Genomic DNA, 21,250 nt, shown 5'->3' with positions numbered 1-21,250 from the left:
TGGACACCACACACATATGTAGATGTTTCCCAAAGTGTCTCCACAATCTTTTTCAGTACACATTTGCATAGAATACACACTTCACCCTAGCAGTGTTCCAGCATGATTATTCCCACGTACGCAAAATATGAAAACATTGTTCTTCTTGTGAAGGTCAGTAGAACTCTGTGCAGAAGAAGAAGTGGAGTAGACCTCTGACTGCCTACATTCCACATCATGGTATGATCTCACTAATCATCTTGTAGGTGAATGAGCTCTGATTTTTATAGAACGATCACAAGGTTATGAGCTCAAATCCCAGCACTGTTGGGTCTTTGAACAAGACTCATAACTTACTTAATGGTTCCGGGTTTTCGTTAAATGACGTGTATTACATTATTACTGGTATATTGTACTGTGTATATCCACTCAAACGTATTGTAGTTTTATAAGTAGTGGTTGCAGTCATTACTATATACTAAGTCACTATTGACACGATGCAAGGAAGGAATTCACGAAAGAATAAAAAACACTGTATGCACCTTTGGACCTTTAGCGGCACGATATTTGCTGTTTGACTTGCGTATATATTCCCTCCCATTCCATTTTGACTCCAACTCTTCCCCCTTGAACATTAACTGCTCTCTGGAAGCTGTGCCTGACTCGAATGATAATAGATTTACAATTCCATAAAGAAAAAGAAAAAAAAAACCCTGGGGAAATTACAGTGTAAAAAATCATCAGATGGACATTGAACCCTTGCAGGATAATTTGATTGCAGTCTCCAATAAGATGATGAGCATCTTGAGGACGAGCGAGTCAAAAGACGCTGCCGGTTTGAACGCATGCTGCCCCTAATTGGGCCAAAAGCTGCCTGGCGGCCGCACGTGCACCACACTCCCAATCTATTCTTTAAGGTAAGCTGGCCATCGCCACGTCGTTGTGTGGCACCATGGGGTACTGCTGAGAGGGTTATTTGAAAACGCGCTAATCTATTTCTTCAAACTCATTTTATGATTTTCTCCTGTCTGTACATGCAAATAAATAAAGAAATAATAAAATTGATTCATATTAATTATTGACCAATTATATATATATATATATATATATATATATATATATATATATATATATATATATATATATATATATATATAATAAATCAATCAATATATTACTGAAGTTCATATTCATGCTAATTAATATATATATATATATATATATATATATATATATATATATATATATATATATATATATATATATATATATAAAATACTAATAAATCAATCAATATATTACTGAAGTTCATATTCATGCTAATTAAGCAAAAAAAATTAAGAACAATAATAATAATAATAATAATAATAATAATAATAATATTCCCCATCCAGCCACAAAAAAAGCCATTTGTTAATGAGATAATAATAATTTATAATTTAATTAATAATATTAATATAATTAAATTCATATTGAATTAATAATAGGGACGATATAAAAAAATTTCACACTAATGTCTTTTCTCAAGCACACCCACAATGCATTTCTGCACTTTTTCTTTTGGCAAAAATAAAGAATTCACTTTGATAAAGAAAAATGCTGCCATACAACTGAACTGAAAACAGAAGGTACAAACAGAAACAGGTAGAAAACCAGAGGGAAAAACTAAATAACCATTTAGGAAGAACAAGTCAAAGCAGCGGGTCACAATGAGTGTTACTTCACAGAGTGTGTGTTTGTGTGTGTGAGAGAGAGAGAGAGAGAGAGAGAGAGAGAGAGAGAGGAATGTGTGTAATTGATCACACCTGTGCTCAATCAGTAGCTGTGAAAAGCAGTGTGTGTGGTTTGGGAGTTTTGCAGCTGCCGTATTTGGAGGCCACAATGGATGTTGGGATCTGGAGTTCCAACTGGTGTTCTGACAACTGATCCATTCCAGTCATTTATTTCTGAGGCCACCTGTGATGCGAGCGCAATTTCCTGCTGTACTGTTCCACCAGTAAACCAGCCTTATTCTAGGAACTACCGTGTTTCTATATATAACACACGATAGCATGTTCCCGGCGTTGGCAGAGCTCTAATAACTCAATTTACACTCACCTTTATGTCCTGCGATGTGGATTGGTGATAGCAGGTGTGTGAGCATGCAGATGAGCAGCAGAAATTGAGTAAAGGTCTTCCTCTTTTGTTTCTTACTCATCCTAGAGAGAGAAAGAGAGAGTGAGAAGATGAGAAAGGTCAAACCTCAAACAAGAATCAAGTACATAATTCCATTATTCCACTCAGGTATACTTCAAAAGCACTGGGTTTGGATGGTTTATATATATATATATATATATATATATATATATATATATATATATATATATATATATATATATAGCTCTCCTACTTCAAGTGAAGAAAAATGTTCACGTTAAGCACATCCTGATATACAACCTGCCTCCAACGTTAAGAAACATTTTGACAAAGAACCACATATGGCTGGAAAGGCTGGTTTGTCCCAATACTTTTGGGTGCATTGCATATGCATGTCAGCACTAGAGGTGAACTTCACCGTACACCGTATGTGTTATTGTGACCTCTTCTCAAGTTTAACTTAAATACCTTGTTTTGTTTTTTTTTTTCATTAGGGAAAACAAATTATTCACCCTTGAAAAATCCTCAACCCCGTATCCAAGTGGTTCCTGTTCCATGGTCATTTGTCAAGTCTTCTGAAATATGTTGGACATCGAGCTCTACTCCTAAAGGAGCCTTATATTTTTGCACCTCATGCAAGTGAAAGGCTTTGTCCCCGTCTTACCGGAGATAATCGAGAACGTGTCTGGATTACATATTCCTTTTGGGTAGCTTTTGGACACAAATTTTCATTTTATAGACATTATTATTATTATTATTATTATTATTATTATTATTATTATTATTATTATTTATTTATTCATTTATTTATTTATTTATTTTATTATTGTTGTTATAATAATAATAATAATACTTATTATTATTATTATTATATTTATTATTATTTATTTATTTATTTATTTTATTTTGTTGTTGTTATAATAATATTAATAATAATAATTATTATTATATTTATTATGATTATTATGATTATTATTATTATTATTGTTGTTATTGTTATTATTATTATTATTATTATTGTTGTTGTTGTTGTTGTTGTTGTTGTTGTTGACTGAATGCATCAATACTATTATCAGACCTTTATGTTGGCCTCGATATAAATATGAATGTGATAAAAAATATCAGGAAATAAGTTTAAATATAAAATAAAACATGTTTAATAAACATGTACAAGTCTTGTTGTTATTTTGGAGGACTTTAATCTTAGTGACCAACGTACATCAGATCAGCCCTGATGCAGAGACTCAGGAATGAACAGATCCTCAGATCACAAGCAACAAATGACCTGTCTATTGGATATTGTGCACATCCATCCATCCATCCATCCATCCATCCATCCATCCATCCATCCATCCATCCATCCATCCATCCATCCATTTTTTATACTGTTTATCCAACAAATTCTCACAGGGAACCCTGAAGCCAGTCCCAGGGTGCTCCATCACCAACCCTTCACCTATCATCCTGTTACTTAAACTAGGAGATCCGAACCTATTCCACAAAGTGCACAAATTAAGCTCCATGAACATGTCATTTATATGGGTTGTAGTGGAAGATCTCCTGCTATAAAACCTATTGGTTGATTCCTTCGGGATGATTTTTCACACTTACTGCACCTGTGACCTCCTCATCTCACCTACATCACTTTATTAACGCCCTTGTGGCTAAATGAGTACAAATTCTACAGATAATGTGGAACAGTTTCTAATAAGAATGGAGGGGATCAAATGTAAAATTAGATGTTTAGAAAGCACATAACTTATGGCTGAACAAAAACAAGTGATCAGTCGCTGAGTCTGTGGATTGCCATAACTTGAGATATGTAGAGCGTAAATGCAGGATGAAGGCAATAAGATATAATCCACCACAATGGCTTTTTTTATATAAGATAGTGTGCTTGTTACAAGCTTGAGAAGGAAATCAGTCCTAAAGAAACTAAGGAAAGCTCATCTATCTTCTGAGAGCTCAACTTCTATGGATGTATCATTGAACCGTATCTCACTGTGGTACAGAACCAGAAAGCCCTCCAGAGGGTGGTGTGAACCTCATCATTACCTAGCTACATTCTATCAAGGACAATCGAGACTCATCATCATGGACTGATGATGGAACGTCCGCTCTTCTTCTTATCCCGTGAGTGCTACTGAAGGCTCCACTGCCGCACCAGGAACAATTCATCTCTTCACAATGGCACTAATCCCCAAACCCATCCAAGATTTCCGAATACCTTCATCTACACTGCAGAGTCTCGGGACGGCATTCATTACTGTCGCCAGATCTGCGTCTACTTTTTATACCATTTCATTTGCACCTTCTTCTACCTTTACTTTGCACAATTCTATTGTATTCTGTCGGATCCCATTTCTTCATATAGCTAGCCGTAGATTTTTTCTATACGTGCGCTAAACCTTTTACATGCTAACCGCATTTCATTGGCTTTGTAGGTTTCCTCTGAGTTCAATGGTTTCCTCCCATCGCCTCAAAACAGACAGTAAGTGATAATAATAGATATATAATTATTTCTACAGAAGTTATTATTTTCTTTCGTTGTGTTTCTGCGACAATCAAACCCTCTATCACCTCAAACTTGCAACAGCTTTGGCCCTAAATATGGTCTGAAAGTTCCCTGCCAAATGAATATGCCACATTTTATTTTCAAGAATAAAAAAGAACAACAATAGCAAACCTATGGTGCTTGGCCCCCTAATAATTCACACAATGTAAAATGACAAGGAACATCATATCTCCTGCAATATCTCTTACCCTGTGAGCCACTTCCTTTTCATCAGCTCTCCACTCCCCACAACAAATTGAATAGCCACAGGCCAGTGAGCACCGTTCACAACACGGCTTCGACCTTACTGAACAAAGGACATAAGATCAGCCGCACTCAATGCAGAAGCTCTGGAATGAAAAGTCCTCATATCACAGGTTAAACAGAATAAGTGTGTTTCAAAGTTTCATGAGATTACTGGGGTAGTAACTGAGAGGCATCATCTCAGACATCAGAACTGGAGATTCACATCAACACCAAATAACCTGTCTAGTGAATATCTATCCATTCAACTGTTCATCCATCCAGCTGTCTGTCAGCCCATCCATCCATCTATTTTTCCATCCATCCATCCATCCATCCATCCATCCATCCATCCATCCATCCATCCATCCATTCATCAATGCATCCACTCATTACTCATCCATCCATCCATCCATCCATACATCCATCCATCCACCCATCCACCCGTCTATCCATCCATCCATTTCCCTTTACATCTGTCTGTCTATCTGTGTAGAAATCATCCATCCATCCATCCATCCATCCATCCATCCATCCATCCATCCATCTATCTATCTATCTATCTATCTATCTATCTATCTATCTATCTATCTATCCATCCATCCATCCATCCATCCATCCATCCATCCATCCATCCATCCACCTATACATCTGTCTATTTATCTGTCTGTCTATCTGTGCATCAATTATCCATCCATCCATCAGTCCATCTGTCCATCCATCCATCCATCCATCCATCCAAGTTTCATGAGATTACTGGGGTAGTAACTGAGAAGCATCATCTCAGACATCAGAACTGGAGATTCACATCAACACCAAATAACCTGTCTAGTGAATATCTATCCATTCAACTGTTCATCCATCCAGCTGTCTGTCAGCCCATCTATCCATCTATTCTTCCATCCATCCATCCATCCATCCATCCATCCATCCATCCATCCATCCATCAATGCATCCACTCATTACTCATCCATCCATCCATCCATCCATACATCCATCCATCCACCCATCCACCCGTCTATCCATCCATCCATTTCCCTTTACATCTGTCTGTCTATCTGTCTGTCTATCTGTGTAGAAATCATCCATCCATCCATCCATCCATCCATCCATCCATCCATCCATCCATCCATCTATCCATCCATCCATCCATCCATCCATCCATCCATCCATACATCCATTCATCCATCCATCCACCTATCTAACCATCCATCCATCCATCTAACCATCCACCTATACGCCTGTCTGTTCGTCTGTGTATCAATCATCCATTCATCCATCAGTAGGTCCATCCATCCATCCATCCATCCATCCATCCATCCATCCATCCATCCATCCATCCATCCACCCATCCATCCATCAATCTATCCATCCATCCATCCATTCATTCATTCCTCCATTAACCCATCCATTCATCCATCCATCCATCTATTCATCCACCTATACATCTGTCTATTTATCTGTCTGTCTATCTGTGCATCAATTATCCATCCATCCATCAGTCCGTCTGTCCATCCATCCATTCATCCATCCATCCATTAATCCATTCATCCATCCATCCATCCATCCTTCTGTCTGTCCATTTGTTCATCCATCCATCCATCCATCCATCCATCCATCCATCCATCCATCCATCCATCCATCCATTTTCGATACTGTTCTATCACACACAGGGTTACAAGAGAGCCCGAAACCTGTCCTATGGAACTCTTAGACCCCCTTGATGGGGGTCATGAAGCACAGTTCCACATACAATCCACAGTTAAAAGTATTGGGACACCCGGCTTTTCCAAAAGCCACATGTGGTTCTTCTAAAACTGTCAGCACAAAACTGGGAGGCTCACAAGTGTCCAGGACGTCTTTGGATGCATTGCATAAACTTTTCCCTTCACTTAAACTAGGAGACCCAAATCTAGTGTAGCTTTGTGAAGATTTGGTTTCCATGGGTTGGAGAGGAAGATCTTGAGTGGCCTGTTATTGAGCTAGAAACCCCACTGAGATGTAGTGGATGTGACGTTCAAAAAATACATATAGTGTATAATCATGCATCCATTCAAACGGGAGAGGACATCTCAAAAGCACAGGAGAACATTTGAACTCCACATGCACAAGTGGGATTCGAACATGCTAGGCTACACATGTATACACATCTTGATGTTATGGATTAAATGTACTTATTAAAGATGCAGGACTCGTGTTGTATCGTGTCCATAAATGATACTTGAAGGTTTTCAGGTCTTTATAAGTTCAATTAATTCCTTTCACACACCACATTTTCTTTTCTCCACACACTGGAGGTTGCTAATGACTGGTAAATGCTACCTAATGTTTTTCTTCAAATATTCATAAGGGCATAAACAAAAAAAAAATGTATTGAAAATGTGCTTCTGTGCTTAAGGTGATGACTGTCGCAGAATCTGGAGGTAAAAAAGAAAACGCTGATCAGTGAAAAAATGAATAACACGGGATAAAGAGAAGGTTCGTCGGTCGGACGCGGTAATTCAGCCAAAGCAACATAACGGACCTTAAAGACTTTCTCATAAATTGGATTTCTGCTGTGTTTTGTGTTGCACAGTGTGGCATGAACCTCCCTGGAGCAAGTGTCATATATTTAGGAAAAAATAAATTAAAAAATCAGGAAAAATACAAATCATTCCATCCAGAACGACACCAAGCACTGACCCCGAACCTAAAAGTGTAGCTCACAAAGCAAACGTGTGCAAGTTAGAAGAACTTTCAGAAAAAAAAACTAATTATAAATATCCAGCAACATTTCACTCTGCTTGTAGACTATCTATCTATCTATCTATCTATCTATCTATCTATCTATCTATCTATCTATCTATCTATCTATCTATCTATCTATCTATCTATCTATCTATCTATCTATCTATCTTTCACTTGAATATTCTGTCTCTCACTATCATTCCATCTCTCTCTCTCTCTCTCTCTCTCTCTCTCTCTCTCTCTCTCTCTTTCTCTCGCTCTTTGCCATTCTGTCTGTGACTATTTCTCTTTCTCTGTCTCTCACTCTATAATTCTGTCTCTCTCTTTCTCTCTCTCTCTCATTTTGTCTCTGACTTTCTTTCTCTGTCATTTTGCCATTCTCTTTCTTTTGCTTTCATTCCATTGATGTTGCTCTCTCTGTCATTCTCTTTCTCTTTTATTCTCTCTCTCTCTTTCTCTCTCTCCACTTAAATAGGAACAGCCACTGATTTAAACATTTTCCAATAATCTTCTCACAATGAAGCAACACATCCCATCACCTCATACCTCATCCCATTACATCCCATCACCTCATACTTCATCCCATTACATCCCATCACCTCATACCTCATCCCATTACATCCCATCACGCACTCAAATATAAAGGTGACAGGAAGAACCAAAGAGGATTTTAGTAAACAGGTCTTTAAAAAACACAATTTCTCCCACTTCATGCTTCATTTAGTGTAGTGGAAAAGTTCCATCTTGGATGTTAAAGGTTCTTCACAGACTCATTCAGTGTTTGATGTTTTATGTCTAGACTGAGATGCTTTTCTGCACAACACAGTTGTAAAGAGCGATTATTTTGAGTTACTCTACGGTTCCTGGCAGCTCGAACCAGCCTGGTATTTTCTTCTGACTCTTTCTTATCAACAAGGTGTTTTTTCCACCCAGTGAACTGTCACATGTAATGTTTTTTGTTGTTTGAACCATTCTGGACTATGTGTAAAGATCTCAGAAGATCTAAAAAAAACAAACCATCTGGACTCTTTTCCTTCATTCTGAAGTTTGAGTTGAACACTTAAGCTCAAGGTTATTTCCTCACTAAATGCATAGAGATTTCTTTTCTATTTAGTTGCAGTGATCAGGCGTCTGGATGGTGTCACCTTGAACTTCACAGTTCAGCTTTGTGAATGTAGCAGGAGGGAACTTGGCAAATGTGATGCTATGACTGAGTGCTGACATCCAGGAACACACACCTGCCATCTCAAAAGACTGTGTGCGGTTGAAAAAACAAAGAGGCCTGTAGGACTGAAGGATCATTAAATGTGATATAACGCAATATAAATTTACAACCCGCATTAGAGGAAAGACAGGCTTCATTGTTTTTATCCTGCCACATTCTTTCCATTATCAAGCTCAAAGTTTGTGATATTTTTAGAACCATTTTCTGAATCTCTTTCTTGGATCGTTTTCTCAAACTCAAGGTTTTTATGATGCCTGATGTTTGTATACATTTCACAAAAGCTGGTCTATTTATCACTGTAGGCATCAGTGATACAGTGGTAAAGGATGGTGAGATCTGTGAGCAGCGGTAAAGGATGGAGGGATGAGTGGAGTAGTGGTGGAGGATGGAGAGATAAGTGGTGGAGTGGTAGATGATGAAGGAATGGGTGTTGGAGTGGTAGATGATGGAGAGATGAGTGGTGGAGTGGTAGATGATGGCGGGATGAGTGGTGGAGTGGTAGATGATGGAGAGATGAAGTGATCAGTTGTGGAGTGGTAGATTATGAAGGAATGAGTGTTGGAGTTGTAGATGCTGAAGGGATAAAGGGATCAGTTGTGGAGTGGTAGATTATAAGGGTATAAGCGGTGCAGTGGTAGATGATGGGGAGATAAGTGGTGGAGGGGTAGATGATGAAGAGATAAGTGGTGGAGTGGTAGATGATGGAGGGATGAGTGGTGGAGTGGTAGAGTATGAAGAGATGAGTGGTGGAGTGGTAGAGTAGGAAGAGATGAGTGGTGAAGTGGTAGATGATGGAGGGATGAGTGGTGGAGTAGTAGAGGATGAAGAGATGAGTGGTGGAGTGGTAGATGATGGAGGGATGAGTGGTGGAGTGGTAAATGATGGAGGGATGAGTGGTGGAGTGGTAGAGAAGGTTTTATTTTTGTAGAGTATCATTGATGTATAAAGCAATTTTATTTTACATCCTTTGTACTAATATTTCTGGAGGGTTTTGTGCTTGGGGAATCTGTCTCCTGGTACTGTTGTGTGTGTGTGTGTGTGTGTGTGTGTGTGTGTGTGTGTGTGTGTGTGTGTGTGTGTTTTAAGTAACACTTTTATTTCACCTTGTTAGTTAGAGGTTGAAATGACCTTGGCATCGCCTCTACAAGAAGCTTTTCATTATTGACATTCACTCCGGCTCATTAAGGCGTGTTCCACTTTTTATTCTTAAAAAAATAATAATAAAATAAAATAAAACTGGGTCTCTGCAAAGGAACATAAGGGTTAATACTTAAAAGACTTATTTCTACACTGGATCGCCAAAAGTTTGTGGACACCTTACTGTATGTACTTTTGAACATCTAATTACACATTAAGTCTTCCATTTAACCATTAGGAAGTATATGTTCATGGAGCTGTCTAGTGCTGAAACAGGTTGTCTAGTGCTGAAACAGAAAAATGTCATGTTCCTCAAATTATATATATATATATATATATATATATATATATATATATATATATATATATATATATATATATATATATATATATATATTATAACATATAATGTATCATACAGCACTCTGTGTCATTTGGTAATGGTGGCGCTCTGTCGTTTAATCTCCTGATCCGGTGAAACTTCCGTTAACTGTCTTTTGATTAAAGCGTCCTCCTTTTGCTTGCTCTTCCTCCTGCCCTGATGATCCTGTTGCACCTAATGCCAGTGTGATGTTTCAATCAATGTCCCTAAAATTCCACCCGGCACCCATTAGCTGTTCAAATCATTCCTACCAATCAATCTCGAATCCTTCTCTTTCTTCTCCACTCTTCACTTATGATGGTTCGTAACACACGCAGACTATTTTTGATTCCACCCTTAATTGCTCTATCTTTTTTTTTTTTTGCAATGGCCACATCAATTATGGATATGGTTCGGAAAAAGAAGGGATCGTGTGTCGCAGCGTGACTAGCTTTAAAAGGAAACTAATAGGTCATTTTTTTATGTTAGCCTTTTACTTGATTTTATATGGTAGTGGCACTATGGCATATCAGCAATGGTGGCTTTGACTTTCGTTCCCATCCATCAACCTGTTCCAAGCCAAAGCTTATCCCTGTGGAACATCACATCACAGACTCTCTGCTTTAATACACACTGATACACTGAGTGTAAACTATAAACAAAACATGTTTTCCAAAAGCTAATGTTAGTATTACTAGTGGAAAATGGTAGAAATGTTAGAGAATAGATGTCAGATGCAGTAAAGAGGAGTGGAGTCATGTTTGAAACCCAGCCTTTTAAATGGTTTAAATGGTAAATAGTTTTTGCAATTCTATGAATTTATCATTGTCTTTTATCACATCATTATCATTTATCATAAATTACTTGAAATGGCACCAGTGTTAAATAAGGAGATGAAAGAGATAAAGAATGAATTTAATCCAATCCTGTTGCAAATCAAAGGGAAAAATGGAACTGAATGATTATTTAACACAAAACGAGACTTTTGTACTTCATTATATTTATTACATTACGACATTGTCGAGTGTAAGATGTGCTCCTGTATTCACGAATTTGTAAAGTTTGTACTTCTCCGTTCTTCTGCTTGTGTGCTCGACTTTTTGCTCAGTAAATGCACATGAATACTAAAAGATTATTAACAGTCTCAATGAACCCAAACCCATAACCCTCACTCCTAACTTTGATCCTTAATCCATAACCTTGACCCTTAATCTTAACCTTAAAAAGGAGTTTAGTCTTCCCATAATCCTGCCCCAATCCTAAATTTAACTTAATCCCTAACGATGACCCTAACCCTGTCCCTAACCATAACCCTAACCCTAACCCTGACCCTAACCCTGACCCTAACCCTAACCCGTCCCTAACCATAAACCTAACCCTGACCCTAACCCTAACCCTGTCCCTAACCATAAACCTGACCCTAACCCTGACCATAACCCTAACTCTGTCCCTAACCATAAACCTGACCCTAACCCTGACCCTAACCTAACCCTGACCCTAACCCTAACCCTGACCCTAACCCTAACTCTTTCCTAACCATAATACTGACCCTAACCCTAACCCTGTACCTAACCATAACCCTAACCCTGTACCTAACCATAACCCTAACCCTAACCTGACCCTAACCTGACCCTAACCCTAACCCTAACTCTGTCCCTAACCATAACCCTGACCCTAACCCTAACCCTGTGCCTAACCCTAACCCTGACCCTAACCCTGACCATAACCCTAACTCTGTCCCTAACCATAACCTGACCCTAACCCTAACCCTGACCCTAACCCTAACTCTGTCCCTAACCATAACCTGACCCTAACCCTAACTCTGTCCTAACCATAGCCCTGACCCTAACCCTAACTCTAACCCTGTCCCTAACCATAACCCTGACCCGAAACATATTCCTTTCCTATCCCTAACCCTATCCCTGACCCTAACCCTATCCCTAACCATGACCCTTACCCTAACCCAAGTCTTAACCCTAACCCTAACCCTAGCCCTACATCTGACCTTAACCCTAACCCTAATTTTAGCCTGGACTCTAACCCTAGTCTTAACCCTAACCCCAGCCCTCTCCCTAACCTTAACCCTAATTTTAGCCCTGACCCTAACCCCAACCCTAGTCCTAAACCTGATCCTAACCCTACTCCTAAAGCCCTAACTCAAACCCATGACACTAATCCTAAACCTTCAACCTATAACCCTATTTACAGTAATTTGCTTTGGCCTTTTAGAATGTCGTTCCTTGTAGATATTTCGTTCCATATAAAACATTTCTGCCAGGATTGTAGTTTACAGTTTGATAATGCATGTGAAATGAAATAAAAAGGAAAATATTGCAATTTTACTGTAAACTGAAACTGTAGCTAAATACAATACATGAGTTTTGCCCCACACAGCAGATCCATTCATTAAGTGTTTAGAAGTAAATGTTGCAGGTTCAGTTTTCCTCCAGGATCTCTGGTTTCCTCCTTATTGCCCAACACATGTCAGGACCAGCATTTTAACAGTTTGTCTCTCATGTGTTACATTGGTTTACACTGATTTAGCATCTGAACACTGAATTTGCTCCCTAATTTCTATAAGAAAAGCTAAAACTGGTTAAAAACAATAATAATAATCTGTCCTGGTTTATTAGGAATAACTCCCTGCTAGTGCGCTGCATTTTACCGTCGCATAACAACTGGAAAGGGAGGAGTAACGTGTGTTCCGAACACCATGGCAGACACTTGTCCTGTGACAGGAAGGAAGTAGGTGCGATGTGAAGTGTCAGAACACGTTTCTATTTTTACTTTCGGCGTTGAAGCTCGCCGGAGTGCCGGGGCTCGCTGGCACGGCCGACCCAGGATCCAGCCGCTCACTTTTATTTAACGCCCCTGACTGATATACCTATAAGGAGATTATCTCCATAATCTTAGTTCCATGTCATGTTCTTATTGTTGAACATCTATTTCACATTGAGTTATAATTTGCTGTTATAATAACCTCCATTCTTCCAGGAAGATGTTCCTTTAGTGTGTTCATTAAGCCACAAGAGCATTAATAAAAGCCAGGCACCTATGAAGGTGAGGTGAGGAGATCTGAGGTGCACTCCGCGTTCAGATTCACCCCAAATGTGCCCGATATACTCTCTCTATAGAGCTTTATAGCAGGATAATTAAGGTCTTCCACTCCATCCTGTATCTTCATGGAGTTTTGGTGTCCTACTTTACGTGGACATTTTTAATTCTACTGAGTCCAAACACCGTGTACAATTGTGCCTACACCATTTTTCGTTTTTGTTTTTTGTTTGAAAAGTCAGGTGTCCCAATACCTTTGACATATATTGAAATTTATGTGACGACCTCTAATGGCCGCAGGCGGAAAAAGAAGTAGAGGATGTGCACTTCACATGTATTTACTCTGTAATGTAGTGTATTTAAGGGTATAAAAAATGTGATTAACTCAGTCCTTAATGAATGAATTATGAAAGTGGTGTGAGTGCAAAAGAACGGGAAAAAAAAACGAGCATCGCTTCCCTTCTTTTCTTTCTTTTTTTTTACAGTTGCTACGGCAATGCAACAGCAAAGTTATTCTGTTCTCAATCTCCACTGGGGGTTTTGTAATCCCTACTAACTGACAGGCTCGTTTGTGAGATTGGATTACACCAGAGGCTCATTTATGGCACCTTCAGACACACGGGTCATGTGATGCCGCCCCACAGTCGGTACGGCTTTTCCTCTAGAGTACGCCGTGTGCGTTTGCGTGGAAGTAAAACGAACCGTCATCAGGCTAATTGCCAGACAACAGACTTTTTTGTTATGGTTTAAAAGATTATAGCGACGAATTTCTGTGTGTACATTTGGCCAAGAAAACCAAAACCTGTTCCGGCATGACAATGTGTATCGGCATAAACGTTAACTGTGGGACGCATCGCTTTCGAAAAGTCAGTTGGACTAGAAGATCTCCTGCTATAGAGCTATAAAACCTATTAAACACCTTTGTGGGTGAATGTGAACGCTGACTGCACCCGAGGCCTTCTCACCTACATCACTCCTTGTGGATGAATGAGTTAATGCTGTATTCTCGTATTCCTGTTCTTGGCTGAAAGGAGAGGAACCTGAAGAAATGTGGGTTTCAGCTTTTTTTTCTAGCTTATCCACTCTGGGGTTTCACATGTTGTGTGTTCAATTTTCTGCTCATTGTGATTTTATTATTTGATTACATGACTGGCTGATGAAAGAGCAGGTATATAGAAATCTCTCATAAAGTGCTCACTGCTCCATTTATAAGCGAGAAAACAAATAGAGTTAACATTATGTTTCCCACAATGATTTGATAAATGTGCAAGGGGTTTAACACACACACACACACACACACACACACACACACACACACACACACACACACACACACACACACACGATGATCATTCAAAGAAGGAAATGTAATAAAGGGAGTGAAGGAAGTAAATGGCGAGTATAAAAAGGGTTGATGTTCTGGTTGGTGTGCTTCCACCTTCTACAGGATCTGATCTATTTTTATAGTTTGTGCTTCAGATCTGTGACAAAACGCCGCATTCGCACGTTGTGTATTTTCATTGCTCTGATTCCCGATGAGTCACCGTGCACTAATTATGTCTGACTGCACCGCAAGCAAACTCATATTGTTTAAAGCATCGGAGGAAGAGTTCCTCGTGAAAACGTGATGCCTGCCACAAATCTCATCTTTCGGGGGAATTTAATCACCTTGTCGGAGAGCTCCATTCACACCACCTCTGAAGAACAATTCCACAGTTTTTATTGCTTTTTATATATATTTTAGCTCATGCAGAATTTTTTGAGAGTGGGCCTAAATATAGGACTGGTGAAAAGTTCCTCTTTATATTTGGAAATATAGAAAAGAAAGAATAGAAAAGGATTGGGTTTGTTGGTAAGGTCATCAGTCCAATCACATGAACTCTACTGTCTTTAATCCCTTTAGTCGTCCAATCACATGACCTCTACTGTCTTTAATCCCATTAGTTGTCCAATCACATGACCTCTACTGTCTTTACTCCCATTAGTCGTCCAATCACATGCACTCTACTGTCTTTACTCCTATTGGAAGTCCAATCACATGCACTCTACTGTCTTTACTCCCATTGGAAGTCCAATCACATGACCTCTACTGTCTTTACTCCTATTAGCCGTCCAATCAAATGCATTATACTGTCTTTACTTTCATTGGCAGCCCAATCGCATGCAATCTACTGACTTTGCTCCCATTGGTAGTCCAATCACATGCACTCTACTGTCTTTACTTCCATTGGTAGTCCAATCACATGACCTCTACTGTCCTTACTCCCATTGGAAGTCCAATCACATGCACTCTACTGTCCTTACTCCCATTAGTAGTTCAATCACATGCACTCTACTGACTTTACTCCCATTGGTAGTCCAATCACATGCACTCTACTGTCTTAACTCCCATTGGTAGTCCAATCACATGCACTCTACTGTCTTTACTTCCATTGGTAGTCCAATCACATGCATTCTACTTACTTTACTACCATTGGTTGTTAGCAACTAGATGTGGGCGTGGCAAACACCTCAGCAAAGTTTTATTGCTCACACCATCTTTTTTTTTCAGCACATGATCTTTGAACCTCATCAGCCTTATGAACCTGTTCAGCTTTTCTTCTCCACCACTGATCTATTTCAAGATGCTTCGCAACTCTATTTATAAGTGTGTACCCACACATGCATGCATTCATGCGCACACACACATACACACGCTGAGAAATCACATGCTTAACTATTAATAAAGCCACCGTGTTTTTACACTTTGCATGTAAGCATGTGCGAGGAAGGGAAAACATTTTAAAGGTGCAATCGATGAAAAAAATAACGTAAGATTACGAGATAAAATTTGCAGCAATACAAGAATCAAGTCGTAGTATTTTGAAGCAAAAGTCGCATGCCGGTGTTCAACTCGTTCAGGGTCGATTTCTTTGATCATCATCCTCATAGTCTCTTGAGAAACAACAGATCCTCTTCGAACAGCGCGCAGATGTTACCATCGATATCCACTGGTCGCTATTTCAGTCTGCACAGAAGAGACGATTTCCTCAATCTGTCTGGTTTTCTTCTTCTGAATTAAGTTTCCTACCGCTGCAGTGTCAGTGATAAAAAACCCTAAAATACGATTTTAACCAAATCCTTCCCGCCCATATGCAAAAACAACCAAAAACGTTTTTTTTTTTCTCCGCAATTCTGTCATTCTTCTCAAAATATTACGACTTTATTTCCCGGAGCTTTTTAGTCGTAAATCTGAAAATCCCATTTCACATTTAGTCCCAATTTGCTCTTACAATAACCTCCACTCTTCTTGGAGGACATTCTACTGTGTTTGGTAGGATTTGTTCTTTTTCAGCCACAAGGGTGTTAAAAATGACCAAACATTCACGTGTCGAATACGTCTAATAAATGATTGCAATGCGCATAATGTTTCCACTAAGATGCGCAACATGTGATTTACGACACAAGGAAGTGGAAAACTTGTCAGGTTTTGGTGTATAAAGCCTCCTCCTAAGAAAGACACTGTGTTTGTAATAAAAGAAAGAAACAGCGAGAAATAGCGCCTCCTACAGCGAACACGACGCAGGTTTTTCGGAAGACCTCTATTGTCAATTGGAGAAGAAAAAAAATTCTGCTTCTTTCGTCCCCTTTCTTGCCACCGCAGGTGTCCGGCTGTGACGCCTGATATCAGATTAATTGGGTGTTCGAAACATGACTAAAGCAGAATTCGGCTCTGTGAGGTCTGAGCCACATGTGAGGGGATCAGACGTGAGTTTGTGGATAATTGGCTGGGCTGCCCAGAGGAAGTGACTCACGGCTGTCCAGTGCCACTCATTACGTTGGCACTCATGGAGTGAATCCAGACTCCTTGTCATTTAAAGCGCCATTCAGCTCATCAGGCAGCCAGAGCTCATGATCTCGAGTGGGAAAAAGATTAAAGAAGCTTCACGAGGCACACTTTTAACGAGCGATTACATCCCTCCGTCTGACCCTGACGCTGTGGTTTGCTGATTCTGATTCTAGCGCTTACTTTTGTCACAGTGAGTGAACATTGCACTCGTGAAGAGACGTTTTTTTTTCAAATCTTTGATGAATCTGGAGTAGATTGGATATGAAGCAAGAAATTACCCTGAATGGAGCAGGAGTATGAACGTTGCACTTATAGACACAACCCAGAGATTCGCTCCGTTTACGAGAAAGTACTGTATTTATCTACATTTCCACACCATCATTTTCAAAATTGTCCTCCTGCACCACAGCAATACGGCGCCCTAGAAGTCTTTTTGAAGCGTGTGCAATTCACGCCAGATCTTGGCAACGGTGTCAAAAACAGCGAGTTTGAGAACAACTTTATCGTCGGGAAGAGGGCGAAGTTTGGATACTGAAGAAGCAAGATCATGTTTCCGGCGAGAAACTCACATGTGAGGAGAAGCTCAGCTCCAGACGTACACAGGACGATGCCGGTGCTCCCTGTGACTGTGTGTGCAGCCTTGTGCTGCCATCTATTGGCATGTTACAAAAATAGTCTCAAAACTTTTTGACACCACCACGTATATTAAACCTAATATTTGTGGACACCCGACCCAACCTGAAATAAACATCTCATTCAAGATTTTGTTACTTTCTGCTATGATAATGATTTTCAATCTCAAAACTTGTGAGGATCAAGTCCAGAGTTCCAACCTTCACACCTTCTGTACAGGTGCTGAAACACTCTTTGGGTCTCTGAGAACTTCTATACGATTTTAAACCTGTAGTGAAATTATTGGGACGCACCACATACAGGCGTGAGAAGGAGCAGACATGGTCATGAAGGCAGCCGTGGAAACCGATAACGAGTGACTCTGAGCAACTTCTACTCTAATCCTGTACTTCCTGAAGGAAAGGTTTCATTTAGCTCTGTTTTTCTGCTCCATATGCTGTACCTAACCTGGTGTGTCACGAGACAGAGGTGTCCAGGAACATGCTTCATTTCCTGGAGAAATCTTTTTACTTTCTGGAAATAGTCTCCAGACACGTGAATGGTGATCCAGAGCAGGAGAAAGCACTCGTTACTGGAACACGAAGGCCGAATAAATCGTGTTTGTCTTAGTGTTCATACTGGGTATTTTTTGTATTTATACTCTAGTAAAGACACTATGAGATCAAAAGTATTTGGACTATATGCAATTTTTGGGTTGCCATTTCCGTGCAGTCGTATGATATTTTCCTCCTTTCTTCATTGGAGACCCAAACCTGTGCAAGCACTTGGGAACAAATCCAGCTTCATGAACATACGCTTTGCATAGAATAGAGTGGAAGATCTCCTGCTATAGAGGTCCGAACCTCAAACACATGCATACGTTAAATTATACGTCGAAGGATGTAATAAGGAGGTAGAAACCTGCTGTACACAGAAGAAACGCGGCGCAATAAACAAGACTTAAGTTCTCCTGCTCACATAGAAATACATCATAGAGTTCTGGAAAGGAAAAAGGTGCAGCTACACGGTTATAATGAATAGAAATACGATCATCGAAATGAATTATGAGGCAAATGACAGTGTTTGCAAATTATATAAATAATTTCTTTCATTACATTTTCTGAGCATGAGGAATTTATCTCATGACAGAAATAATTCAGAAGAAAAAGGACGATTTAATCGGCATGCAGCAAACATTTTGGTGAGCAGTTTGTGTACTTATGTTTTATTTATATATATATATATATATATATATATATATATATATATATATATATATATATATATATATATTTATATATACATTTATGATCATTTATTAGTTTTTATTGTTGTATTATTGTATATTTATATATATATTATTAGTATATTTATATATATTATTGTATATTTATTAGTATATATATATATATATATATATATATATATATATATATATATATATATATTTATATCTATGATCATTTATTATTTAAAATTTTTTGGTTTATTTTTTATTATTATTATTTGTATATAATATTAACATTATATATAATATTAAAACTGCTCAAATGTACACACATGAGCCAGTTCAGAATTTTGCACTGGTTTCTGTGAGCATTATGATATTGTGTGTGTGTGTGTGTGTGTGTGTGTGTGTGTGTGTGTGTGTGTGTGTGTGTGTGTGATTAATAGTGTATATGTTTTGTGTTCAGAAATCTCTCGTTCTTCCAGGAAGTGCACATTCTAATTATTATTATTATTATTATTATTATTATTATTATTATTATTATTATTATTATCGTACTTGACCCCCCTCTCCGACAGTGATCTAATCCCACTCAGGACATTTACACCATCTAATACAGAAGATTCAAACACTTGCTAATGCTCAAGACGTACATTATCCAGAGAGGGGATTATTTTGTCTAAAAGTTATAAATGATTATTACAAATACAGTATTTTTTCTGGATTCTGCAGGGGTGCATGTAAACTTCTGCTCTGGAATGAAGCTGTGATCTGATTAGGTTGCATTGAAATTGAAATTGTAATTGTAATTGAAAGCTACACAACGTCCTGACTGCTGATCATCGTGCAGGAGATCATTCAAGACTGTGTCTGTGAGGAGGAGGATCAAGAGGATCAAGAAGGTGGGTGGATGGATGGATGGATGGATGGATGGATGGATGACCCAGGAGTAAACTCCCCTGCTCTAACAAACCTCTACAAAAATATTTGTTGAACACAATCAGGTTAAATAAATTAGACTCCATCAGATCAGACCTCCTTCCCCACTGCAGGTGTTCTCCTTTTCCCATCTAAAATTTCAGAAGTCTTCAGATGACAGAAGTCAGCAGTAAAGCTTCCCCCAAAAAAACCTCTCCAAGATTCGAACCCAAGCACACTATAATTTAAGGCACTTTGGTGTTTTGTGTAGTGTGGTTTGTACCTGCTGCGCGCTCTTCCTCTTTCTCACACACACACACACACACACACACACACACTCCTCAGCTGCGTTCTTTAATCCATCAGCAGGAGTGGAACTCGGTCAGGAACCCGCCGTGCCATCAGCATACTCCGGTGCGTTCCAGGATCGCAGGATGATTTCTGACTCTCTATTCGGCTAAACATCTGCTTCGGTCCAGATGCTGCTCACGCGCTCGCTGGACGCGCGCTCGCGAGCGCCGGTCGAATGTCCCCCGGAAGCGCACGTGCGGCAGGCAGCGGCTCGGAGTGAGAGTCTGAGACTGTGTGAGAGGTGGAGAGGAAGTCTGATAGGAGCAGGTATAGAGAGAGAGAGAGAGAGAGAGAGAGAGAGAGAGAGAGAGAGAGTGTGCGTGTGTTTGTGTGTGTGTGTGTGTGTGTGTATCCAGTACGGCGTTCCAACACACAGCTTCCACATCATCATTATCATCATCATCATCAGTATCAGCAGCAATAAGATGATAATGAAGATAAAGAATATAAAAATGAAATAAAGAATAGTTCAATTAAATAAAACAGACAAACAAATATCATTATTATTATTATTATTATTATTGTCATAATTATTATTCTTTTTATTATTAGTAGTAGTAGCAATAACAAGAAAAATAAAAAGAAAGATGAATAAAAAAAAACCCACCAATAATAATTAAACAAAAACATAAAGAGGAAGAACAATATTACTAGTATTAGTGGCGATAATAATAATAATAATAATAATAATAATAATAATAATAATAATGATGATGATGATAATCATAATAATAATAATAATAATAATAATATGAGGGGTGATGGTGATAAACAAAATTATACAGATCAGAAAAAGCTTAAATAAAAACAGGAAGGATAGCAATAGACAAAAAAGAATGACCAAAACAACAACAATAATAATAATAATAATAATAATGATGATGATGATGAAAATA

The 21,250-nt window shown here is 38.8% G+C and overlaps 1 protein-coding gene across 3 annotated transcripts in view; it reads right to left on the bottom strand.

Moving 5' to 3' along the window:
• LOC124400780 (chemokine-like protein TAFA-2) overlaps window positions 1-20,612 on the bottom strand; it is a 30,158-nt gene extending 9,546 nt beyond the window's left edge. Inside the window, exons 1-2 of one of the 3 annotated variants that reach the window (XM_046872535.1) lie at window positions 20,287-20,612; window positions 2,077-2,177 (exon numbers count right to left, since the gene is read on the bottom strand). In XM_046872535.1, coding sequence (XP_046728491.1) covers window positions 2,077-2,176 — 100 coding nt within the window. In that variant the 5' untranslated portion in view covers window position 2,177; window positions 20,287-20,612. Of the gene's footprint in view, window positions 1-2,076; window positions 2,178-4,878; window positions 5,149-20,286 lie in introns of those variants that run through there. The other 2 variants (XM_046872534.1, XM_046872533.1) reach the window with 2 other exon arrangements.
• Between the last annotated feature and the right edge of the window lie 638 nt (window positions 20,613-21,250).

Source organism: Silurus meridionalis, chromosome 18 (genome assembly GCF_014805685.1).
Source record: "Silurus meridionalis isolate SWU-2019-XX chromosome 18, ASM1480568v1, whole genome shotgun sequence".
NCBI classification, from domain to species: Eukaryota; Metazoa; Chordata; class Actinopteri; order Siluriformes; family Siluridae; genus Silurus; species Silurus meridionalis.
This window is presented reverse-complemented; position numbering and strand designations above follow the sequence as displayed.